Below are 26920 nucleotides of genomic sequence, written 5' to 3'. Positions count from 1 at the left end.
TAGACCCTCCACAAGAGGTGGAGGAGTAGAGTCTTCTCTAAATTCCCCAGGGGAAAGGGAGACTTCCTTTCCTGGTCTGCTAAGTAGCGGGTGTTTTCCTTGACACTAACGCTACCGCTAGACCACGGTCTGCTTGGCAACGGGCATCTTCCCAGATGCTGGCGTTACCACTAGACCAAGGAGCCCTCTGGTGGCCCTGCCCGGGCATGACAGAAGGCTCACACTCCTGTCTTTTGGTCACTTCTCACTATGTCCCCTCAGCTCCTATCTCTGTATGGCCTGTTTTTTCCTAGGTTATGATTATAGAGCGAGGATTATAATAATATTGGAATAAAGAGTAATTGCGGCCGGGCGCGGTGGCTCAAGCCTGTAATCCCAGCACTTTGGGAGGCCGAGACGGGCGGATCACGAGGTCAGGAGATCGAGACCATCCTGGCTAACATGGTGAAACCCCGCCTCTACTAAAAAAAATACAAAAAACTAGCCGGGCGCGGTGGCGGGCGCCTGTAGTCCCAGCTACTCGGGAGGCTGAGAAAGGAGAAAGGCGTAAACCCGGGAGGCGGAGCTTGCAGTGAGCTGAGATCCGGCCACTGCACTCCAGCCTGGGCGACAGAGCGAGACTCCGTCTCAAAAAAAAAAAAAAAAAAAAAAAAAAAAAAAAAAAAAAGAGTAATTGCTACAAACTAATGATTAATTATATTCGTATATAATCATATCTATGATCTATATCTAGTATAACTATTCTTATTTTATATATTTTATTATACCGGAACAGCTCATGCCTTGGTCTCTTGCCTTAGCACCTGGGTGGCTTGCCATCCACAGAAAGGATGTTGCTATTTTGCCCACGCTGGTCTTGAACTCTTGGACTCAAGCTATGCACGTGCGTTAGTCTCCCAAAGTGTTGGAATTACAGGTATTAGCCACTGCGGGCAACAGGGAAAAGCTCTGCAGGAGCATCCCCTGGGGTGCGTCCCATCCCCCATCCCCGCCCTTCCAGTGAGTCTGGCCACCTGAACGGATGGCTAGGCCTGGTCCCACCTCTAAATCGCCCCCGAGTATGGGCCCCACCCCTCGCCCACAGTTCCTTCCAGAGGCCCCGTTCTAACCTCACCTTTTGCTCTGGATCTGTTTCTGCATCCCCCTCCCTGAGCCAGCCCCGGGCCTATCCGCACCCACCCGGGAGGAAACTAGAATTTCTATGTTGGGCTGGGTCCTACGTGGCTGAAACTCGAACCCAGGAGCCCCGCCCGGGCCCAGGCTCCGAGCGGAAGTGACGTCAGCGCGCCATCGCCATCTTTTCCGGCGCTGGCTCCGCATGGTCAGTGCCATTTCGCCTTTATCGTGGTGGAGTCCACCGTGGCTGTGGTGAGTTCTGCCTGCTTGGGGATCCCTGAGATAGTAGCGGGGGTGGCAAAGGAACGATTGGGCGCGGTCGCCCAGGAGCCTCTGGAATCCGCCTCGTTTCACTGTCTTCTCCAGGGGCTGTCGGTCCTCCGGGCGCGGCCAGTTGCGAGAGGCCGCAGGCTCAGTCGGTCCGGGTCAGGAGCCAGGTCGGGAAGTGTGTTTGTCCCGCCTCCGCGCGGTGTTTTGTGGAGTGCTTTCAACCGCTGTGCTCCCCTCTTCAAAAGCTTGGAAAGCAACCTTTGTGAATTTTTTTTCTTTCCGAAAGTAAAAGGATTTCTGCGTTCCAGTCAGATTGGCTGCGGCCCCGCATCCCCCCGCCTCAGGAACCTGGCGATTCCGGCGTGTTTCTGGTGAGCACCGGCAGAAAATTGGTTTCAAGAGGGCTCTGACTTCCATTTCTTTGCTAAAAAATGTATCGTCTGAGAATCTGGTATTGTCTTGGTGTCCTTTACTTATTTTTGACTCATTACTTTCGGATGGAAAAAAATATAGTCGTTTAGGGCGTGCCTATTTCTGCATGTAAATATGAACACGTGTAGACTGTAAGCCTTTAGTTTCTTATTTTTATTTTCTTGGACTTAATTTTTTGTTGTTACCAGCTACAATCCTTTCTACAAAAGAAAGGCAGGCCAGGCGTGCTGGTTCACGCCCGTAATCCCAGCACTTTGGGAGGTGGAGGCGGGCAGATCACCTGAGGTCAGGAGTTCGAGACCAGCCTGGCCAACATGATGAAACCCTGTATTTTCAGTAAAAAATACAAAAATTAGCCAGGCGTGGTGGCAGGCCCCTGTAATTCCAGCTCCTCGGGAGGCTGAGGCAGGAGAATTGCTTGAACCTGAGAGGCCGAGGTTGCAGTGAGCCGAGATCTGCCACTGCACTCCAGCCTGGGCGACAAAAGCGAAACTCCATCTCGAAAGAAAGAAAGAAAGGCAGTAATACACAGCTATTTTCTTCATCTGAAGTTCCTAGGCCTGTACTTCTCCCACAGAGCCTTAAAACAGGGCCCACAGGAAGAAAGGATGGAGGCTTTTGTTTTTTCTGAGACGGAGTCTTGCTCTCCCGCCCAGGCTGGAGTGCAGTGGAGCGATCTCAGCTCACTGCAACCTCCACCTCCTGGGTTCAAGCGATTCTGTTGCCTCAGCCTCCCGAGTAGCGGGGACTACCGTGCCCAGCTATTTTTTTTTTTTTTTTTTGTATTTTTAGTAGAGATGGGGTTTCACCATGCTGGCCAGTCTGGTCTCGAACTCCTGACCTTGTGATCCACCCGACAGCCTCCAAAGAGCTGGAATTACAGGAGTGAGCCTCTGCTCCTGGCCACCAGGTTGGAGGCTTTATTATGCTGATACTAGAATTATTTATTAAAATCAGAATATTATTCTAGTATTAGTGTAATAAAGTTTCTAGTATCTATTGAATTTATTAGCATGTTTGGACTAAGTGTAGTTTTTACATGTTTTTTTCTGAAAAATTTGATTCTAAGGAATACTTGAACATCTAACACACCCAGTCTGGATTTTCTTTCTTTTTTTTTTTTTTTTTTTTTTTTTTTTTTTGAGACAGAGCCTCACTCTGCCACTCAGGCTGGAGTGCAGAGGTGCGATCTTAGCTCACTGCAACCTCTGCTTCCGAGGTTCAAGTAATTCTGCCTCCCAAGTGTTAGGCATGTCCATGTGAAGAGACCACCAAACAGGCTTTATGTGAGCAATAAAACTTTTAATCACCTGCGTGCAGGGGCACTGAGTTTGAAAAAGGAGTCAGCAAAGGGAGGTAGGGGTGGGGCGGCCTTTTTTTTTTTTTTTTTTTGAGACGGCTCGCTCTGTCGCCCAGGCTGGAGTGCAGTGGCGCGACACTGAAAGCTCACTGCAAGCTCCACCTCCCGGGTTCACGCCATTCTCCCGCCTCAGCCTCCGAGTAGCTGGGACTACAGGCGCCCGCCACCACGCCCGGCTAGTTTTTTGTATTTTTAGTAGAGATGGGGTTTCACCATGTTAGCCAGGATGGTCTCTATCTCCTGACCTCGTGATCCACCCGCCTGGGCCTCCCAAAGTGCTGGGATTACAGGCTTGAGCCACCTCGCCCGGCCAAGGGTGGGGCAGTCTTATAGGATTTGGGTAGGTAGTGGAAAATTACAGTTAAAGGGGGTTGTTCTCTTTACAGAGATCCCCGCAGGGGCGGGGAATCACAAACTGCTCAGTGGGGAGCTCCTGAGATTCATTCTCCAGGAGAAGAATGTTACAAGATCAATTGATCAGTTAGGGTGGGGCAGGAACAAATCACAATGGCGGAATGTCCTCAGTTAAGGCGGGAACTGGCTGTTTTCGCTTCTTGTGGTTCTTAGTTGCTTCAGGCCATCTGGATGTATACGTGCAGGTCACAGGGGATATGATGGCTTATCTTGGGCTCAGAGGCCTGACACCTAATAGCTGGGACACAGGCACATGCCGCCACACCCAGCTAATTTTTTTTTGTATTTTAGTAGAGACGAGGTTTCACTAAAACCTGGCCAGGCTGGTCTCGAAATCCTGAACCAAGGCAATTCATCTGCCTCGGCCTCCCAAAGTGCTGGGATTGCAGGTGTGAGCCACCGTGCCCAAACACTTTTTTAGCAGTGTGCTTGTTTTCTTTCTCCTCGGTAAATACGTCTTATGGTGAACAATTTGAGTGTAAATTGAGCATAATTGCACACTTGATGCTTGACCTTTAAATACTTGATAAAGCGTCTCCTAAAAAAAAGGCATTGTCATTCTGAAACCACAATACTAGTATTTCACTTAAATAAAAAATGTTATCTAATGTCTACTTTGCTTAATAACTAAAATTCTCTGCATTGATTCAATGTATGCTCTTGAATATTTTTTGGTCTAAGATCCATTCAAAGTGTATCCATTTTTACATTGCAAATTGTTAATGTTTTCAGTGTCTTTTTATCTAAAACAGTTATTGTATATTATATTGACTTTCAGAGAGTCACACTGTGGGGTATGATGAGATTTCTCTTCAAATAATCTCATCAATCTTTTATTCTTTAATTCATAGTACCCCCTACTCTTCTCCTTTTTTCTCTTTTTTGCCTTTGTTAGATGCCCAGGCACACCACAGTACCAAGCGTTATCAGTACCAGCTCACATGCCTTTCCTCATTTGGAAAGAGGACTAACTTCCTAGCTCGTTACAGACATCCCTTCTCCTTCCTCTCCACTTTTCTTTTGCGTGCCCACCCTATCTAAAAAAAAAATCAAATGTTTAGCCAACCGGGATTAGTTTAGATTGTACAACCCAACCCCGGCCAATGGGGAAAGGGTACAGGGGCAGGACTTGCATCTGGAATAAAGGCTGTCGTGCCCCTTTGTTCAGGTGCGCTCTCATGGCGACTGGCCAAGGAGGCACCCCTCTGTGCAGAAGTAAAATTGCTTTGCTAATAATTCTTTGTTCGAGTGTTCAACTTCCTTAGGATTTTGAGTGTTATTCCTAACAACACTCATTCTTTTAGAAAGTCATACAATCAGATATTTCTGATTGGATTCTCATGGTGTGTGTAAATATTCCTTTATTTCATGCGATTTCCTACAAACTTGGAATTGGGTCCAGAGGAGAAGCTGACAACCATTGTTTGATAAGGTCTGACAGTATGTACTTCATGCTTTGGGAACCATAAAGTCTCAAATTACTCAGTTCTGCCTTAGTTACTTCATGTCCCGTGATTAGTTGTTCATTCGTTCATTCTCTATCATGTGCTAATGGCAAACCACAACCTGTTTCTCAAAAGGAAAACAGTTAATCTGCACAAGAGGACATGGATTGACTCTGGAATACCAGAGGGCTGTACTCTACATCTTCTGTTGGTGCATGCCAGAGCATTCCAATAAATAGGATGCTGTTTAACATGTACACTTTGAGTATCATTGGGTCTGCTTAATCAGGCGGACCAAGTGCTTGGGAAGCTTGCACTGCAGCCTGAAATTGCTCTTGTCTACAGTTGGAACTACTAGAATCCTTACAGGCGAGTCTGTGGGGCGTTAAACAAGCATATGCAAATGTATATATTGCCTCCAAAATTCAAGAGGTCTACGGATGATAGTTCTATTGATAGTTCTATTTTTAGTTTTTTGAGAAACCTCCATCCTGAGTTTTTTTGTTTTTTTTTTTGTTTTTGAGACAGAGTCTTGCTGGATCACCCAGGCTGGAGTGCAATGGCATAGTCATGGCTCATTGCTCCTTTTTAGTGGTAGGCGGTATTAGGTGAAATAACCTGGAGTGACATCTTGCAGGGATGTCTTTACATGATCCAGACAAGGGAATATTTTTACCCACAGACATGGGGGCCCCAGAATCTCCAACCTCCTATTTTACAATTGAAAAAAAGTTTTTGATTCATAATAGATGTACATATTTTCTGAGTACATGTGATAATTTGATACATTTATATTATCAAATCAGGGTAAGTAGGATATCTGTCACCTTAAATATTTATCTTTATTGCAGGAACATCAAATTATTCTCTTAACTGTTTTGAAATGTACAGGAGATGATTGTTAAACGTAGTCACCTTACTGATCTATTGAACACCAGGTCTAATTTCTTCTACCTGTGTATTTTACCCATGACTCAACCTCTCTCTCTCTCTCTCTCTCTCTCTTTTTTTTTTTTTTTTTTTTTTGGAGACAGAGTCTCACTGTTGTCCAAGCTGGAATGCAGTGGCATGATCTCAGCTCACTGCAACCTCCGCCTCCTAGGTTTAAGTGATTCTGCTGCCTGGAACTACAGGCGCATGCCACCATGCCCAGCTAATTTTTGTATTTTCAGTAGAGACGGAGTTTCACCATGTTGGCCAGGCTGGTCTCGAACTCCTGACCTCAAGTGATTCACCTGCCTCAGGCTCCTAAAGTGCTGGGATTACAGGCATGATCCACTGTGCCTGACAGGTTTTGTGTGTGCATGTGTGTGCAGACAGGTCTTGCTGTGTTGCCCAGGCTGATCTTGAACTTGTGGGCTCAAGTGATCCTCCCACCGCAGCCTCAAGTTTTGGGATTACAGGCATGAGCCACCACACCTGAATATTGTTCTCTATAGTGGCTGTACTAATTTACATTCCCATCAACTGCATAAAAGGATTATCTTTTCACCACATCCTCATCAGTACTTGTTATTCCCTGTCTTTATAAAAGCCATTCTGTGAGGTGAGATGACTTCTCATTGTGGTTATGTGTGATTTGTATTTCTCTGATGTTTAGCCATGTTGAGCATTTTTTCGTACACTTGTTGGCCATTTGTGTGTCTTTTTTATGAGAAACAACTCTTCTAACCTTTTGCCGATTTTTTGATCGGATTTTTTTTTTTTTTTTTTTTGCTATCAAGTTGAGTTCCTTATATATTTTGATTACTAATCTTTGTCAGGTGAATAGTTTGTGAATATTTTCTCCCATACTGTAGATTGTCTCTTCACTTTGTTGGTTGTTTCTTTTGCTGTGGAGAAGTTTTTAGTTTGATGTAATCTCATATGTTTATTTTTTCTCCTGTTGCTCGTGCTATTGAGGTCTTACCTAAGAAATCTTTACCCAGACCGATGTCCTGGATTGTTTCCCCAGTTTCTTCCTCTAGTAGCATTATGGTTTCAGGTGTTGCATATCTTTAATCTGTTTTGACTTTGTTTATGCTGAGAGATGGCATCTAGTTCATTCTACATATGGTTATTCAGTTTTCCCAGCAGCATTTATTGAAAAGACTGCTATTTTCCCATTGTATGCTTTTGGTGCCTTTGTTGAAAAAGAGCTGTCTATAAATGTGTAGATTTATATTTAGGTTCTCTGTTTTCTTCCATAGATCTTATGTGTTTGTTTGTTTTTGAGACGGAGGAGTGCAGTGGTGAGATCTCGGCTCACCGCAACCTCCGCCTCCCGGGTTCACGCCATTCTCCTGCCTCAGCCTCCCGAGTAGCTGGGATTACAGGCGCCCGCCACCTCGCCTGGCTAATTTTTTTTTTTTTTTTGTATTTTTAGTAGAGACAGGATTTCACTGTGTTAGCTAGGATGGTCTCGATCTCCTGACCTTGTGATCCGCCCATCTCGGCCTCCCAAAGTGCTGGGATTACAGGCTTGAGCCACCGCGCCCGGCCTATGTGTTTGTTTTTATGTCAGTACCATACTGATTGGGTTATGGTAGCTTTGTATTATATTTTGAGGTCAAGCAGTTGGATGCTTCCAACTTTTTTTTTTTCTTCTTTTTTTTTTTTTTGAGACTGAGTCCTCTGTCTCCCAGACTGAAGTGCAGTGGTACGATCTCGGCTCACTGCAACCTCTGCCTCCCAGTTCAAGGAATTCTCCTGTCTCAGCCTACCTAGTAGCTGGAACTACAGGCACGCACCACCACCCTGGCTAATTTTTGTATTTTTAGTAGAGACAGGGTTTCATCATGTTGGCCAGGCTGGTCTTGAACTCCTGACCTCATGATCCACCTGCCTCAGCCTCCCAAAGTGCTGGGATTACAGGCGTGAGCCACCGCACCCGGTCATTCCAGCTTTGTTTTTTTGGTCAGTATTTCTTTGGCTGTTTAAGGTTTTTTGTGATTGCATATAAATTTTAGGATTTTTTTTTTTCTATTTTTGTGATGAATTTCATTGGTATTTTGAGAAGGGTTGCTCTGAATTGTAAATTGGTTTGGGTAGTATTGTCATTTTAACAATATTCTTCTAATCCATGAGCATGGAATATCTTCCAATTTTTTTCTGTGTCCTCTACAGTTTGTTTCATCAGTGTTTAGAGTTTTCCTTGCATAGCTCCTTCACATTTTTGGTTACTTTTATTTCTTTTTCTTTGTTTTTCTTTTTTGAGACGGAGTCTTCTTGCTCTGTCGCTCAGGCTGAAGTACATGACTCTTGGCTCACCACAAGAGTCTTGGCTCACCACAACCTCCGCCTCCCGGGTTCAAGCGATTCTTCTGCCTCAGCTTCCCGAGTAGTGGGGACTACAGGCACACACGCCTCCATGCCCGGATAACTTTTGTATTTTTTTTTTGAAACGGAGTCTCGCTTTGTTGCCCAGGCTGGAGTGCAGTGGTGCAGTCTCTCCTCACTTCAAGCTTCGCCTCCCGGGTTCATGCATTCTCCTGCCTCAGCCTCCTGAGTAGGTGGGACTACAGGCGCCTGCCACCATGCCCGGCTAATTTTTTTGTATTTTTAGTCGAGATGGGGTTTCACCATGTTAGCCAGGATGGTCTTGATCTCCTGACCTCGTGATCTGCCTGCCTTGGCCTCCCAAAGTATTGGGATTACAGGCGTGAGCCACTTGTGTTTTTTTTTTTTTTTTTTTAGTAGAGACGGAGTTTCACCATATTGGCCAAGCTGGTCTCAAACTCCTGAACTGACTTCAGGTAATCCACCCGCCTCAGCCTCCCAAAGTGCTGGAATTACAGGCGTGAGCCACCGCACCCGGCCTAGCCTGTAGTTTTGTTGTTGTGCTTTTGCCTGGTTTTGCTATCAGAATAATGCTCACTTTGTAGACCAAGTTTGGAAATACTCTCTTCTCTTCAATATTTTTTGCCGAGTTTGAGTAGTAGTATTCTTTACGTTTTCGGTAGGATTTAGCAGTGAAGCCATCAGGTCTTGGGCTTTTCTTTCATGGGATTCATTTTGTTATGGCTTCAATCTTGTTATTGGTGTGTTGGGGTTTTCTATTTCTTCATGGTTCGATCTTGGTAGTTGTATGCGCCCAAGAATTTGTCCATTTCAGGCCGGGCGCGGTGGCTCACGCTTGTAATCCCAGCACTTTGGGAGGCCGAGGCAGGTGGATCACCTGAGGTCGGGAGTTCAAGACCAGCCTGACCAACATGGAGAAACCCCGTCTTTACTAAAAATACAAAATTAGCCGGGGTGGTGGCACATGCCTGTAATCCCAGCTACTCGGGAGGCTGAGGCAGGAGAATCACTTGAACCCTGGAGGCAGAGGTTGCGGTGAGCCGAGATCACGCCATTGCACTCCAGCCTGGGCAAAAAGAGTGAAACTCTGTCTCAAAAAAAAAAAAAAAAGAATTTGTCTATTTCTTCCAGGCTTTTCAGTTTGTTGGCATATAGTTTTTCACAATAGTTTCTAATGATTGGTTGTATTTATGTGGTTTCTGTTCTGTTTTCTTTTTCATTTTTTATTTTATTTGGGTCATTTTTTCCCCTCAGTCTAGCCAAAGGTTGGTTGATTTTGTTTATCTTTTCAAGTAATCAACTTTATGTTTTATTGATAGTCTGTATTTTTTTTATTCTCAATTTTGTTTATTTGGCTATGGTCTTTATCCTTTTGATCTAATTGTGAGTCTGGTTTGTTTTTGCTTTTCTAGTATCTTAGGGGGTATCATCCTGTTATTTTAAATCTTTCTACTTTTTGTATGTACGTGTTTATTGCTGTAAAATACTCCCTTAGTACTGTTTTTATCCCATAGATTTTGGTATGTTGTATTTTCACTTTCATTTGTTTTTGGAAATGTTGTAATTTCCAAATTTCTGTGTGCTTTTGTCCCATGGATTTTGATATGTCAACATACCAAAACAATGTTCCGTTGTTTTTTTTTTTTTTTTTGAAGAGGCAGGGTCTCCTTATGTTGCCCAGGCTGGTCTCAGTCCTGGGTGCAAGCAGTCTTCCTGTGTCGGCCTCCCAAAGTGCTGGGATTATAGGCATGAGCCACCATTTTGAGACTGTGAATCAAGGTTCCTCTTGTTAGTGATTTCTAGTTTTATTCCTTTGTGGTCAGAAAAAATGATATGATTTCTACATTTTTGAATTTCTTGAGACTTTTTCTGTGGCCTAAGATATGGTCTATTCTGGAGAATATTCCATATGCTGAGAAAAGGAATAAATCTTCTGTAGCAGTAGGATAAAATGTCCTGTTCTAGTTAGGCCTTTCTGGTTTAGTGTATTGCTTAACTTCTTCTGTGTTTCTTTGTTGATTTTCTAACTGGATGATCTGTCCATCACTGAGAGTGGGGTGTTAAAATCCCCTACTATTACTGTATCGCAGTATCTCCCTTTAGATTTATTAATATTTGCTTTATATACGTGGGTGCTCCAGTGTTGGGTGCATAAATATTGACAGTTTTTATATCCTCTTGCTGAATTGACCCCTTTATCATTATATAGTGACTTTCTTTTTTTTTTTTGTATTTTTGAGACAGAGTCTTGCTCTGTCTCCCAGGCTGGAGTGCAGTGGTGTGATCTCAGCTCACTGCAACCGCCGCCTCCTGAGTTCAAGCGATTCTTCTGCCTCAGCCTCCTGAGTAGCTGGTATTACAGGCATGCGCCACCACGCCCGGCTAATTTTTGTAATTTTAGTAGAGACGGGGTTTCACCATGTTGGCCAGGCTGGTCTTGAACTTCTGACATCGTGATATGCCTACCTCGGTGTCCCCAAAGTGCTGGGATTACAGGCGTGAGCCACAATGACCAGCTACAGTGACCGTCTTTATCTGTTTTTGTTTGTTTGAGATGAAGTCTTGCTCTGTCACCCAGTCTGGAGTGCAGTGGCGCGATATCGGCTCACTGCAACCTCCGCTTCCTGGGTTCAAGCGATTCTCCTGCCTCAGCCTCCTGAGTAGCTGCGACTAAGGCATGTGCCACCATACCAGGCTAATTTTTAAAAAAATTTTTAGTAGAGATGGGGTTTCACCATATTGGCCACACTGGTCTCTAACTTGTGACCTCAGGTGATCCGCCCACCTAGGCCTCCCAAAGTGTTGGGATTTCAGGTGTGAGACAGTACACCAGCCTGAATACTGTATTCTTAGATGTCAATTTTTTTTTTCTTCCAGCACTTTGAAAATTTCATCCCATAGGCAGGCAAGGTGGCCGATGCCTGTAATTCCAGCACTTTGAGGCTGAGGCAGGTGGATTGCTTGAACTCAGGACTTTGAGACCAGCCTGGGCAACTTGGTTGTAGAAAGTAAAGTAGAGGTTTTTCTTTAAAGACTTTTTTTTTTTTTTCCGTCTAATGAGGAATAAATAACTTTTTTTAGAAGCAAAATTTATTCAAAGACCTGTGTTAACATTCTTAAATCTGCTAGCTGTAATAAAGAAATCATGTACTTTATGTTCTTCGCTCCCACAGTTTAGCCTAAATATTTGCCCTGGCATGCTTATACTGGTCCAGGCAAGCATTGGTCATAGCCTGTTCCTCTTCGTTATTCGAAGGGGTTTTTACCCTTCTCAGCATTCCACAAGTTACTTCTTCCTTTGGTCTCCTGTGCCTTTGCCTCTTTTAAAAAGTTCTAAGTTGCTAGCCAGTCAGAACAAATACAAAATGTGAGGTCCCTTTCCAGCCAGTGGAAACTGGACACAGCAGTAGGGTGGATGTGTCAGGTTGTAAATGACCCTGTCTCCTTTGCTCGGTGTACTCTCATGGCAAAACTACTGGGGAGTGTACCCTTTCTGCAGAAAATATAAAAATGGCCTTGCTAAATAAATTAAATTTGTGTTCGCATGCTATTTCTTTCCGCACCGGGAAACAAGCATTTCAAACATGGTGAAACCCCGTCTCTACAAAAAAATAGAAAAATTAGCCAGGCATGGTGGTGCACGTTTGTAGTACCAGTTACTTGGGAGGCTGATGAGTATGGCTTGAGCCTGGGAGATAAAGGCTGCATTGAGCCATGTTTGTGTCATGGTACTCCATTCTGGGCAATGGAGTGAGACCGTCTCACAAAAAAAGAAAGAAAGAAAATGTCATCCTACTCCCTTCTGGCCTGTGTGGTTTCCATTGAGAAATCCTGTTGCCAGACCAATTAGAGTCCTTTATATGTTATTTGCTTCTTTTACTGCTTTTAAGATCCTTTCTTTATCCTTGACCTTCGAGAGGCTGATTATTATATACTTTGTAGTAGTCATATTTGGGTTGAATCTGTTTGGTGTCGTCTTACCTTCCTGTACCTGGATATTTATATTTTTCTCAATTTTTGGAATCTGGTTATTTCTTTAATCAGCTTCCAAAGCTTACCCTTGCACTTGATGCATTCCCTCTTGAACACCAGTGATTCCTAGGTTTGGTCTTTCAAGGTAATATTCTGTATCTTGCAGACAATCTTAGTTCCTTTTCATTCTTCTCCTCTGGCTATATTTTCAAATAGCCTTTCTTCAAGCTCAGTGAATCTTTCCTCTGATCCATTTTGCTGTTGAGAGCCTCTGCTGTGAATTTTTGAGTTGAGTATTTCTCAGTTATAAGATTTCTCTTGTTGTTAATATATTCTAAAGTTTTTTTCTGATACATTTCTGAGTTGCTCTTCTGTGTTATCTTGGAGATCACTGTATTTCCTTAAAAGTGCTATTTTGAATTCTTAGGGAGCTCACGTATTGTCATTTCATTAGGTTCAGTCACTGGTAATTTTTTTGTCCATTTTGGGAGATCATGGTTCCCATTTGCTGTTTCTTGTGGATGTACATCTGTGTCTGCATTGAAGGATTACTTATTACAGTCTTTGTCTGGCTCGTAGTTTTTTATTGGATATGTTTTCTTTACCTGTTTGTTTTTTGTTTGTTTTGTTTTTGTTTTTGCTTTTTGGTTTGTTTTTGTTTTTGGAGACACGGTCTCTGTCACCCAGGCTGGAGTGCAGTGGTGTGATCATGGCTTGCTTACTGCAGCCTCTGCCTCCTAGGCTGAAGCAGTCCTCTCTCGAGTAGGTGAGGTGCACGCCACCACACCTGGCTACTTTTTGTACTTTTTAGTAGAGACGGGTTTTCATCCTGTTGTCCAGGCTGGTCTTGAACTCCTGAGCTTAAGCGATCTGCCTGTCTCAGCCTCCCAAAGTGATTTTCTTTCTTTAAAATTTCCCTAGGTCACTGCCTCCTTTTCAGCACTAGATGGAATCTTAAACCCACGTTTGCCTCTGCTCTAGCAAACTGTCAAGAATACTGGTCCATCCAGAATGAGGGAGTCCTAAAGGGCATATTCCAGCACTGTGGGCAGGCTGGCTGTGTGTTAATGCCCAGGTGACCTGTGTAGCATACCCCTACAGTATGGTGCTCCTGAACAGCCACTCTGATTTGACTTTCTCCTTTGGCCGAGATATAAAACAGAGTTTCCAGGGCTGGGGATGGTAGTCTTGCCTCCCCTCTTTGTCCCTGGATGTCCTCAGGGATGTTTCTCCCTTCAGACACTTGTGTGATGCTTCCTGTGGGTTGAGACAGGGAGGGACTGATCTTTTACCAGGGAACCCGGGATGGTGGAGAAGGCGGTTGTCCACCTTGATCTCATTTTTTTTCCAGTGTAGAAACTGAATTGGTAGAAATTTTCCACATTCTTGGAAATTTGATTCTCTTAACGTCTCCTTGGAGTTTTTTCACTTCTTTGTAGCCCCAGAAACTGCCTAATTTTTATATTTGAGATCAGGGACATTGCTGGTGATAATTTTCCCAATGTGGATTTGGTTTTGGTTATCTGTAAGGGGATTGAAACCAGTTTGCTTCTGTACTACCATTTTGGAACCATAAATGCTGCATGCTTCTAATAAAGCTGTCTAAGGTATTTTCAGGCAGGGCACAATGGTTCATGCCTGTAATCCTATACACTGGGAGGCTGACGTGGGAGAATTGTTTGAGACTAGCCTGGGCAACATAGTGAAACCTCAGGTCTATAGTAAAAAAAAATAATAAAATAAAATAAAAAAATAAAATAATTAAAAAAAAATTAGCCAGGTGTGGTAGTATGTGCCTGTAGTCCCACATACTTGAGAGGCTGAGGCAGGAGGATTGCTTGAGCCCAGGAATATGAGGTTGCAGTGAGCTATGATCGCACCACTCTAATCCAGCCTGGGTGACAGAGTAAGATCCTGTCTCTCATTTTTAAAAATGTGTTTTTACTTCCTATTCATTGGATATGATCAGTATAGTGGTGTCAACATAGTGTACCAGTGTGGTGTTTCATGGAATGTCATTTTCTCTAGGGACTAAGTTATGACAGAGACCTGGAGAACTGACACATGCTAGGGGCAATGCTGTGAAGATACACTGTTGGGCCTGCCAGGTGAAAGGTAACTGAGTCTTGTTTTTTTCAAATTGATATGGAGAAGAGACATTAGCTATGTCAGTGCCTGCATACCAAGTGACAGAAATTATGTTGATTTATCTAGTAAAGACATTACTTTTTGAAAAATGGCTACGTTCATGATTTATGAATGATTTTGGTGTGGTAATTGAGTGAGGGGTTATGATTCTCCACTGGGATAAGTCTAGTTTTTGGCTATTGTAGTTTAGACTTTTTTACATGGATAGAGCAGTATTCAAGTGCAGAGATTGGCACACTGTGGCCCATGGGCCATGTCTGTCCCTCCGCGTGTTTTTTATACATAAAGTTTAATCAGAACATAACCGTGTTCGTTTGTTTACATTTTCTATGGTGTTTTCCATGCTACAACAGTAGAGTTGAGTAGCTGCAACAGAGACCATGTGGCCCCTAATGCCTAACATATATTTTGTGGCTCCTTAGAGTAGGATTTGTTAACTGCTTATCTGTTTCATTTCTGGGGACACCACGATCAGTTAGCCACCACCACAGACCTCTGTAGGTCAGGGCATTCTGATTACTGGTATGTTTCCACTGTCCTTGATAGTTGATTTTCTCACCTTGTCTTTGGTGACTAAATACTGCCCTCTTGATTTCTGCTATTCTGGGTCCCCCTTTCATCTCGATTGAAAGCAGGGAACTTGGCCGGGCGCGGTGGCTCACGCCTGAAATCCCAGCACTTCGGGAGACCTAGGTGGGCAGATCACCTGAGACCAGGAGTTCGAGACCATCCTGGCCAACATGGTTAAACCCTGTCTCTACTGAAAATACAAAAAAAATAAAATAAAATTAGCTGAGTGTGGTGGCAGGCGCCTGTAATCCCAGCTACTTGGGAAGCTTAGGCAGAAGAATCACTTGAACCCAGGAGGCAGAGGTTGCAGTGAGCCTGGACTGCGTCATTGCATTCCAACCTGGGCAACAAAAGCAAAACTCCGTCTCAAAACAAAACAAAACAAAACACAACAGGGAACTTATCTCACTGATGGTATTCTTCGCAGTCATACCTGTCCTATGAAGGAGAATACCAACAGGGCTTTTCAAGGATTACGATACTCCTCCCACTACTCTCAATAACCTTTGTGAAGAGAGTATCTTCTGCTCTGTCAACAAAGGGTGGGGGAGTGGGCTATACAGATGACACATAGTAAATCCAGTGCAACACTCCTGTCTCTCTAGGATTCTCTTCTTCACATTATGCCAGGGAGGCTCCGGCATATGAGCCTCATTAATTATAACAATTTCAGGGCCGGGCGCGGTGGCTCAAGCCTGTAATCCCAGCACTGTAATCCCAGGCCGAGACGGGCGGATCACGAGGTCAGGAGATCGAGACCATCCTGGCTAACACGGTGAAACCCCGTCTCTACTAAAAAATACAAAAAAAACTAGCCGGGCGAGGTGGCGGGCGCCTGTAGTCCCAGCTACTGGGGAGGCTGAGGCAGGAGAATGGCGTGGACCCGGGAGGCGGAGCTTGCAGTGAGCTGAGATCTGGCCACTGCACTCCAGCCTGGGTGACAGAGTGAGACTCCGTCTCAAAAAAAAAAAAAAAAAACAAAAAAAAACCACACACAAAAATTTCAGCCCTGAGAACATAAGAAATAGCTTTATTTCAGGGGTGTCCTAAAGAAGCTCTCTGATTTTTTTTTTTTTTTTGGACAGAATCTTGATCTGTTGCCCAGCCTGGAGTGCAGTGGCACGATCTCAGCTCACTGCAGACTCTGCTTCCTGAGTAAAAGCGATTCTCCTGCCTCAGCCTCCTGAGTGGTTGAGACTACAGGCACGTGCCACCATGCCTGGCTAATTTTTGTATTGCTTGAACCAGGGCGGGCAGTGGCAGAGGTTGCAGTGAGCTAAGATTGTGCCACTACACTCCAGCCTGGGTGACAGAGCAAAAATCTGTCTCAAAAAAAAAAAAAAAAGAGAGAGAGAGATGTAATACTACCCATGATATTAAAAAAGCTACAAAAGACACAATATTCAAACTATTGACAATGTTATTTAAAAAAAAAAAAAGATCTCGGCAAGGCACAGTGACTCACGCCTGTAATCCCAACACTTTGGGAGGCTGAAGTGGGCGGATCACCTGAGGTCAGGAGTTCAAGACCAGCCTGGCCAACGCGGTGAAATCCTGTCTCTATAAAAATACAAAAAAAATTAGCCAGACCTGATGGTGGGTGCCTGTAATCCCAGCTGCTCTGGAGGCTGAGGCAGGAGAATCACTTGAACCTGGGAGGTGGAGGTTGCAGTGAGCTGAGACCGTGCCATTGTACTCCAGCCTGGGTGACAGAGTGATACTCTGTCTCAGAAAAAAAACCAAAAAACAAAATAATGATCTCTCTTTGCACTTGCATTATTTCCTATTTGGATACACGTTTTAATGGTTTTTATTTAATTTCTTTTGAGACAGAGTCTCACTTTGTCGCCTAGGCTGGGAGTACAGTGACGCAATCATGACTCACTGCAGCCTCAACCTCCCTGGGCTCAGGTGATTCTCCCACCTCAGTCTCCCAAAATTCTGGGATTGCGGACATGAGCCACTGCGCCCAGTCTCTAATGGTTTTAAATGTGTATTTAAGTTTGAATAGTGAGTATTTGGTCAGAGATAACCAGTCTCCTCAGGGCACAAAAAGATGAGATATATGAAATTTGAGCTCTTTTAAAGTAGTTTCACTACTCTCTTTAGGAATATAGTTATTTTTTCTTGGTTACGTTTGTCGTTTCCTTCATAAGCCTCTTCCATTGGTGTATCTTTCTCTCTGTACAGGACCTGTTCAAACTCAGTCTGTCTCTTGACTGGAGGAGGAGGAGGAAAAGTTGAGCACATTGCCAACTGGAGTACTCCAAGGTGAGTGTGAAGAACATTCCTAGTCAATGATAAGTTCAGTATGTTTGGAAGCAAAATGAAGATATATTTAAAAGATGTACTTTGTCACAGAACATGGGACCATTGGACTTGGAAGTTTTAGGGTATCTTCAACTTTCCATATTTCTCTTTTTCGTCTAACCCAGACTTTCATGTGATTTTGCAAATGATCTGCTCTTATATCTTTTTGCTTATGACTTTAACGTGTGCTCTTTATCCAGATCATTTCTACTTTCCTTCCCTAATAATACTATTTCTGTTCATTATCTCATTTAATTTCTATAGAATAAATTGTTTAAAAAGTTACTAAATTGCCGGGCGTGGTGGCTCATGCCTGTAATCCCAGCACTTTGGGAGGCTGAGGCGGGTGGATCTTTTGAGGTCAGGAGTTCGAGACCAGCCTGGCCAACATGGAGAAACCCCATCTCTACTAAAATTACAAAATTAGCCGAATGTGGTAGCGCATGCCTATAATCCCAGCTACTTGGGAGGCTGAGGCAGGAGAATCGCTCGAACCCAGGAGGCGGAGGTTGCAGTGAGCCGAGATCTCTCTACTGCACTCCAGCACTCCAGTCCGGGTGACAGAGCGAGACTCTGTCTCCAAAAAAAAAAAAAAGAAATTACTAGGTTTAGACCCCAAGTCCTTATGATTGCCAAATATTAGTCATGGATAAACTGTTCAAATCTATGTTTGTTTAATTTTTTTGAGTGTGCTGAATATGAAAAACACAAATGAGCTTTATAATTCTGACTTATTTAACCTACCGTTTTGTTCTCAGATCCTATTTTTTTTCTTTTTTTCTGTTTTACTTCAGAATGGCAAGTTAAAACCAAAGTGTCAGCACTTCAACAACATTTTTGTTTTGGCTTAAAACATCAAACGGCATACAAATGGTAAGATTAAGATTTCTTATTTACCACACTCAAAAAAGATTGGGAATACAGTTATAAAAAATCAGCACAAATGAGAGATATTTGAGAGAGGTAACGTTTACTCAAGCAGGAGGAATGTCTCTAGAGCAAGGGTCCCCACCGGCACTGTTTCTATTAGAGTTAGGAACTGGGCTGCACAGCGGGAGGTGAGCGGCAGGTGAACAAAACTTCATCTGTACATATAGCCATTCTCCATCGCTCGTATTACTGCCTGTCTTATTACTCTGCCTGTCACATCAGTAGCAGCATTCGATTCTCATAGAAGCGCAAACCTTACTGTGAAGCACCCATGTGAGGGTTCTAGATTGTATGCTCCTTATGAGCCTGATGATCTGTCACTGTCTCCCATCACCTAGATGGGACTGTCTAGTTGCAGGAAAACAAGCTCAGGTCTCCTGCTGATCCTACTCTATGGTGAGTTGTATAATTATTTCATTATATATTACAATGTAATAGTAATAGAAATAAAGTCACAGTAACTGTAATGTTCTTGAATCATGCTGAAACCATCCCTGTCCCACCCCCATTCCACCCGTTTGTGGAGAAATTGTCATCTACGAAATTGGTCCCTGGTACCAAAAAGGTTGGGGACCTCTGCTGTAGAGGGATACTCTAAATATAATGAATTTGGGGATACCCTAATTCTATCTTAAAACTTAGTGCTTCAGCATTCTCACAAGTACAGATTATCACATATGTAGCTAGATAGATAATAAAAACAATTTCATGAAAATATATAGGAATTATTTCAGGGTTCTTAGAGCAAATGGCACAGGGTTCTTGCAGGTTTTCTTCATTCAACTTGTAAAAAATCCATGGGGCAGCAAGTGTATTCATGTAATGAAAATGGCAAAAATTATAATGTGTCTGATTTCAGATGGGTAAAATCTATTGATAAGTCTGAAAAATCCTTTAATCATCATTCATTCCTTTATTAACAGGCAGAAATCCACAATGGAGAGGAACTCTGTGACTTTATGGAAAATGGAGAACTCTTCAGTGAACACTCATGCCTTAATGCACACATGGGAACTGAAAATACAGGGGACACTTATGACTGTGATGAGTATGGAGAAAACTTTCCCATGTTACACAACAGTGCCCCTACTGGAGAGACGCTTTCTGTGTTGAATCAGTGCAGAAAAGCCTTCAGCCTGCCACCAAATGTTCACCAGAGGACGTGGATAGGAGACAAATCCTTTGAATACAGTGACTGTGAGGAAGCCTTTGTTGATCAGTCACATCTTCAGGCAAATAGGATAACTCACAATGGAGAAACACTCTATGAACAGAAGCAATGTGGGAGAGCTTTTACTTACTCCACAAGCCATGCTGTGTCTGTTAAAGTGCGTACTGTAGAAAAACCCTACGAATGTAAGGAATGTGGAAAATTCTTTAGATATTCTTCATATCTTAATAGTCACATGCGAACCCATACTGGGGAGAAACCCTATGAATGTAAGGAATGTGGGAAATGCTTCACTGTTTCTTCACACCTAGTTGAACATGTAAGAATTCATACTGGAGAGAAACCTTATCAGTGTAAGGAATGTGGAAGAGCCTTCGCTGGGCGCTCAGGCCTTACTAAACATGTACGAATACACACTGGAGAGAAGCCCTATGAATGTAACGAATGTGGGAAAGCCTACAATAGGTTTTATCTACTAACTGAACATTTTAAAACTCACACAGAGGAGAAGCCCTTTGAATGTAAGGTATGTGGAAAATCCTTCAGAAGCTCTTCATGCCTTAAGAATCACTTTAGAATTCACACTGGAATAAAACCCTATAAATGTAAGGAGTGTGGGAAAGCATTCACTGTTTCCTCAAGCTTACATAATCATGTAAAAATCCATACTGGAGAGAAGCCCTATGAATGTAAGGACTGTGGGAAAGCCTTTGCTACATCTTCACAACTCATCGAACATATAAGAACTCACACTGGAGAGAAACCGTATATATGTAAGGAATGTGGGAAAACCTTCCGTGCTTCTTCACACCTACAGAAACATGTTAGAATTCACACTGGAGAGAAACCCTATATATGTAACGAATGTGGGAAAGCCTACAATAGATTTTATTTACTTACTAAACATTTAAAAACACACTGAAGAAAAACTCTGAATGTAAGGAATGTGGAAATCTTAGGAATTTCTCATACCATAATTACCACATTTGAATTCATACTGAGGAGAAATCTTATTGGTACAAAGAATGTGGGGAGGCCTTCAGTTATCCCCATTCATTTTGAAGACATGAAAGAACTCATACTCTCTGTGTCCCCCATAAATTTTAGGAATGTTAGGGCGCCATTGGATATTTTTTTTTTTTTTGAGACAGAGTTTTGCTCTTGTGATCACCCAGGCTGGAATGCAGTGGCATGATCCCAGCTCACTGCAACCTCTGCCTCCTGGGTTCAGGCAATTCTCCTGCCTCAGCTTTTGAGTAACTTGGATTATAGGCGCCCTCCACCACGCCCAGCTAATTTTTGTATTTTATTAGTAGAGACGGAGTTGGCCATGGCTGGTCTTGAACTCCTGACTTCAGGTGATCCGCCGTAACCTCCCAGAGTGCTGGGATTACAGGCATGAACCACTGCACCCGGCCTTTTTTTTTTTTTTTTTTTTTTTTAGTTGTTGTTAATACACATTCTTCTCAAGAGATTGGATTGTGATCACAATCCAACATTTGAGAACTCACCCTGGGGCCATACAATATAGGAAACACAGAAAGCCCTCGTTATTTCCTTAGGCCTTTCTAAGTATGTAAGATGTTGCAATGGAGAGAAACACTTGATACAAGATACAGGCATGCCCTGTAGATATTGCGAGTTTGATTCCAGACTACCACTATAGAGCGAGTATCACAATAACGAATCATACAAATGTTTTGGTTTCCCAGTGCATATAAGTTAGGTTTACATCATATGGTAGTCTCTTGTGTGCAGTTGTGTTATGTCTTAAGTACTTTACTTTAAAATACTTTATTGCCAAAAAGTGCTAATGATCATGTGAGATTTTGGCCAGTTGTAATCTTCTTGCTTGTGGTAGGTCTTGCCTCAGTGTTGATGGCTGTTGGTCAGGGTGGCTGTGGCACTTTCTTAAAATAAGACAGCAGTGAAGATTGCTGCACTGATTGACTCTTCATTACATGAAAAACTTCTCTGTATCCTGCGATGCTGTTTGATAACATTTTACACATAGTGAAACTTCTTTTAGAATTGGACTCAATCTCTCAAACTTCGCCACCGCTTGATCAACTAAGTTGATGTAATATTCTAAGTCTGTTGTCGTTTCAACAGTGTTCACAGCATCTTCACTAGGAGTAGATTTCATTTCAGGAAACCACTTTCTTTGCTCATCTATACAAAGCAACCTCTCATCTGTTCAAGTTTTTTCATGAGATTGAAACAATTCTGTCACATCTTGAGGCTCCATTTCTAATTCTAGTTCTCTTTTTTCCATCACATCCACAGTTACTTTTTCCACTGAAGACTTGAACCCCTCAGAGTCACCTATGAAGGTTGGAATCAACCTCTTCCAAACTCTGGTTAATGTTGGGTTTTATTTTTTTTTTATTAAAAAAATTTTTTTAGAGACAAGGTCTTGCTGTGTTGTTTGTGCTGGAGTACAAGTGGGTATTCACTAGCACGATGAGAGCACACGGTAGCCTTGAACTCCTGGCCTCAAGCAATCCTCCTGCCTATGCCTCCTGAGTAGCCAAGACTCCAGGCACACACCACCACCACACCTGCCTTAATGTTGGTATTTTGGCCTCCTTCCATGAATCATAAATGTTGTTAATGGCATCTAGAATGGTGAACCCTTTTTGCAAGGTCTGCAATTTAATTTATCCAGATCCGTCAAAAGAAGCATTATTAGTGGCTGCTCTAGCCTTACGAAATGTATTTCTTAAATAAGACTTGAAAGTCAGAATTATTCCTTAATCCATGGACTGCAGTTAGCAGGCATGAAAACGTTAATCTTCTCTATACCTCCATAAGAGCTCTTGGTTACTAGGTGCATTATCAGTGGTAATATTTTGAAAGGAATCTCTGAACAGTATGTTTTACAGTGGGCTTAAAATATTCAGTAAACCATGCTGTAAATAGATGTAAATAGACACCACAAGGAGAGTAGATGTAGCATAATTCTTAACTGGCTCTTGGATTTTTAGAATGGTAATTGAACATTGGCATTCATTTAAAGTCACCAGCTGCATTGGCCTCTGACAAGAAAGCCAGCGCAGACTGGGAAAAGTGGCTTACACCTGCAATTCCAGTGCTTTGGGAGGCTCAGGTTGGAGGATCACTTGCGGTCAAGAGTTCAAGCCCAACCAGCACAACAGAGCGTGACCCTGTCTCTACAAAGTAAAGAGTCAGCCCGTCCTTTGAAGCTTTGAAGTCAGATATGGCTTACCTAGAGCTATGAAAGTCCTAGACGGCATCTCCTGAAGTAAGGCTGTTTTGTCTCTGTTAAAATTCTAGTAGAGCTACCTCTGCCAGTGATCTAGATATTCTGGAAATGCTTGCTGCAGCTTCCACATTAGCAATTGCTACTTCACTTTGTACTTTTGTTCTAGAAATGACTTGTTAAACCTCACAAACTGATCTTTGCCAGTTTCCAGCATTTCTTCTGCAGCTAATTCACCTCTCAGCCTTCATAGAATTACAGTTAGGGCCTTGCTCTGGATTAGGTTTTGGCTTAAGGGAATGTTGTGGCTGGTCTGATCTATCCAGACCACTAAAACTTATTCCATGTTAGTTAGTGGTGAGGCTGTTTTCCTTTCTTATTTGTGTTTTCACTGGAGTAGCACTTTTAGTTTCCTTCAAGAACTTTGCATTCACAACTTGGCTAACTGGCACAGGAGGCCTAGATTTTGGCCTATTCCAGTGGTGTGTTTTTTTTTTTTTTTTTTTTTTTAAAGAGACATAGTCTCGCTTTTGTCCAGGCTGGAGTGTAGTGCAGTTACAGCCCATTGCAGCCTCAAACTCATGGGTTCAAGTGATCTTCCTGTCTTCTGAGTAGCTAAGACCGCAGGTGTGTACCACCATGGCCAGCTAATTTTTTGTTTTTATTTTATTTTTTTATTATTATTATTTTTTGAGACGGAGTCTCGCTCTGTTGCCCAGGCTGGAGTGCAGTGGCCGGATCTCAGCTCACTGCAAGCTCTGCCTCCCGGGTTTACGCCTCAGCCTCCGGAGTAGCTGGGACTACAGGTGCCTGCCACCTCGCCCGGCTAGTTTTTTGTATTTTTTAGTGGAGACGGTGTTTCACCGGGTTAGCCAGGATGGTCTTAATCTCCTGACCTCGTGATCCGCCCGTCTCGGCCTCCCAAAGTGCTGGGATTACAGGCTTGAGCCACCGCGCCCGGCTTGTTTTTATTTTTTTAAAGAGGCAGGACTTTACTGTTTACCAGGCTGATCTTGAACTCAAAACCTCAAGTGATGCTCCCCTATCTGCCTCCCAACGTGCTAGGATTACGGGTGTGAGCCTCTGCACCTGGCCCTTATCTTGGCTTTTGACATGACTTTCTCACTAAGGTTAATTTCCAGCTTTTGATCTAAAGTGAGAAATGTGCAACTTCTTTCACTTGAACAGTTAAAGGCCATTGTTGGGTAATTAATTGGCCTAATTTCAATATTATTGTGCCTCAGGGAATTAGGAGGCCTGGGAAGGGAGGGGGGAGTGGCCAGTTGGAGGAGTGAGAGCATAGCATTTATTTTGCTGTCTTCTAGGTTGTGGTTTGTGGTACCACAAAACAATTACAATAGGAACATCAAAGATCACAGAGCAGCCGGGCATGGTGGCTCACACCTGTAATCCCAGCGCTTTGGGAGGCTGAGGCAGGTAAGTCACGAGGTCAGGAGTTCAAGATCAGCCTGGCCAACATGGTGAAACCCTGTCTCTACTAAAAATACAAAAAATTAGCCAGGCGTGGTGGCGGGCACCTGTAGTCCTGGCTACTCGGGAGGCTGAGGCAGGAGAATTGCTTGAATCCGGGGGGTGGAGGTTAGAGTGAGCTGAGATCGCACCACCACACTCCAGCCCAGGCGACAGAGTGAGACTCCGTCTCAAAAAAAATAAATAAAAAAAAATAAAATCACAGAGCACCACGATAAGTATAATAATAAGGAAAATGTTTGAAATATTGTCAGAATTACCAGGATGTGAGAGACAAAGTGAGCACATGCTGTTGGAAAAAATGGTGTTACAGATTTATTCAACATGACATTGCCACAGGACTTCTACTTGTGAAAAATATCTGTAAAGTGTGATGAAGCAAAGTGAAGTAGCATGAGGTATGTCTAGTTATTGCTGTAGTGGTTTCCAAATGGTGGTTTTCTTTTTTTTCTTTTTTTCTTCTTTTTGTTGGTCTGCAATGGGGTCTTGCTCTGTTGCTTAGGGTGTGGAGTGCAGGGGCACGATCATGGCTCCCTATAGCCTTGACCTCCTGGGCTCAAGTGATCCTCCCACCTCAGTCTCCTGAGTACCTGGGACCACAGGCACATGCTAACACACCCAGTTAATTTTTTTACTTGTAGAGCCAAGGTCTTACTATGTTGCCCAGACTGGTCTCAAACTCTTGGGCTCAAGCAGTCCTCCTGCCTCAGCCTCCCAAAGTGCCGGGATTACAGGTGTGAGCCACTGCACCCAGCCCAAAAAGTGATTTTCTAATTCCATAGTTTCTTCTACATTTCTTAACTGGAATTTTGTAAGGAAGAGTTATCCTTATTCATTTATTTACCCATTTACTTGTAGGAGCATGTATCATAAATTCTTACTCTATGGGGTATAGTTAGCTACTGTAAATTTGATGCAGATATTTTTCCAGATTCAATAAGTAGGATCCCCATCAAGCTATCTTCTGAATCTAAAAATGTATTCTCCTAATTTCGTGGGTATATAATTATTTTCTGGGCAACAGTCTGTTCATGGTACATTTGTCTCCACCCTAGAATCAGAAAAATCTAGTTTCTTTTAATGGAGAATACTATTTAGAAGCTGCAGTCTCTGTGTGGGGTGGTGTTCCTAGGTAATAGTGCCCTGGCTTTTAGGTCCTGTCTGGAGGATGTGGGAAACATACATAATTATCTATATGTATCCACACACATTGATACCTATATTTCTATATTAAAAATGTGACCACATGCCAACACTTTTAATTCCACTGCAACACTACTGGGTTATTTCTTGCCTTCCAAATTCCCTTCTCTGTAGCTATCTTTCATCACTTGCAAAAAATAGCGCTTGCTCAATCCTAGATTAAAATATAAGCTACTCTCAGAATTGATAACTCACAATCTGTTAACCAGAATTCAGTTTTTATTCACAGCTCTTATCTTTAGCTCAGGGCATAATGTAAAAGTACTAGGTTTAAAACTTACTTGGTCAGCAGCAGTCCACTTCTAGGTACATGTCCAAAGGAACTGAAGAAAGCATCTCAATGTGTGAATGCCTGCCTGTGTTCATTGCAGCATTATTCAGAAGAGCCAAGAGGTGGAAGCAAAGTAAATGTCCATTGACAGATGAATTGGTTAACAAAATACATACAATGCAATATCATTTAGCCTTAACAAAATTCTGCCATATGCTACAACATGGATATGACTTGAGGACATTATGCTAAGTGAAACCAGTTGCAAAAGGACAAATACCACCCAATTCCACTTACATGGGGTATCTAATGTCAAACTCAGAAGCAACAAAGTACTGCGGTATTTGCCACAAGCTGGTGGAGGAGAAAATAAGTTGTTCGATGGGTATTGAGTGTCAGCCATGCAAGATGGAAAAGCTTTTTGAGATTTGTTGTATAAAAATATGCATATAGTTAATAATGTTCGGTACACACAAAGTATGTGAAAGGGTAAATTTTATGTGTTTTTATCATAATAAAAATTGTAATAAAAGAAAAGTTACTTGGGTCAATTTTGTGTTTTTTCCCCCTTTTCATTGTTGAATTTTTTTTTTTTTTTTTTTTTTTGAGGCGGAGTCTCGCTCTGTCGCCCAGGCTGGAGTGCAGTGGCGCGATCTCGGCTCACTGCAAGCTCCGCCTCCCGGGTTCCCGCCATTCTCCTGCCTCAGCCTCCCGAGTAGCTGGGACTACAGGCGCCGCCACCACACCCGGCTAATTTTTTTGTGTTTTTAGTGGAGACGGGGTTTCATTGTGTTAGCCAGGATGGTCTCAATCTCCTGACCTTGTGATCCGCCCGTCTCGGCCTCCCAAAGTGCTGGGATTACAGGCTTGAGCCACCGCGCCCGGCCTCATTGTTGAATTTTTATCCATTTGATAGTTCATTTCAGTAATTCCTGTTCATTTTCCATTTTGTGTCACACTGTTATCCTTGTTGATTTGTTAAAAATTAGATATATAAAACAGGCCAGGCATGGTGGCTTATGCTTGTAATCCCAGTACTTTGGGAGGCTGAGGTGGGTGGGTCACCTGAGACTGGGAGTTGGAGACCAACCTGGCCAACATGGTGAAATCCTGTCTACCGTAAATTATTATCCTGTATACCGTAAAAAATTAGCCAGGCAGCTGGGTGCTGTGGCTCATGCCTGTTATCCCAGCACTTTGGGAGGCTGAGGCAGGCAGATCACAAGGCCAGGAGTTCAAGACAAGCCTGAGGCCGGGCGCGGTGGCTCAAGCCTGTAATCCCAGCACTTTGGGAGGCCGAGACGGGCGGATCACG

The 26920-nt window shown here is 43.1% G+C and overlaps 1 protein-coding gene across 17 annotated transcripts; it reads left to right on the top strand.

Moving 5' to 3' along the window:
• The first annotated feature begins 1295 nt into the window (after positions 1 to 1295).
• On the top strand, positions 1296 to 26142 carry ZNF121 (zinc finger protein 121). Of its 17 annotated transcripts, none has more exons than XR_013408851.1 (7): positions 1296 to 1368; positions 1673 to 1757; positions 17197 to 17277; positions 18111 to 18189; positions 19170 to 20718; positions 23471 to 23581; positions 24866 to 26142. XR_013408851.1 is itself a non-coding variant. In XM_077977240.1 (7 exons), exons 5-7 carry the CDS (start codon positions 18187 to 18189, stop codon positions 24070 to 24072), a joined length of 1131 nt encoding a protein of 376 aa, XP_077833366.1. In that variant the 5' UTR covers positions 1296 to 1368; positions 1673 to 1757; positions 14317 to 14403; positions 17197 to 17277; positions 18111 to 18186; the 3' UTR covers positions 24073 to 26142. The 17 variants fall into 17 exon arrangements, 11 of the variants coding, with proteins under 11 accessions (XP_077833366.1, XP_077833360.1, XP_028694606.1 ...); XR_013408852.1 differs by having other exon boundaries at positions 19170 to 20729; positions 23488 to 23581; XM_077977240.1 differs by lacking the exon at positions 23471 to 23581 and adding an exon at positions 14317 to 14403 and having other exon boundaries at positions 19170 to 20190; positions 23966 to 26142.
• The last annotated feature ends 778 nt before the right edge of the window (positions 26143 to 26920 follow it).

Source organism: Macaca mulatta, chromosome 19, assembly GCF_049350105.2.
Source record: "Macaca mulatta isolate MMU2019108-1 chromosome 19, T2T-MMU8v2.0, whole genome shotgun sequence".
NCBI classification, from domain to species: Eukaryota; Metazoa; Chordata; class Mammalia; order Primates; family Cercopithecidae; genus Macaca; species Macaca mulatta.
This window is presented reverse-complemented; position numbering and strand designations above follow the sequence as displayed.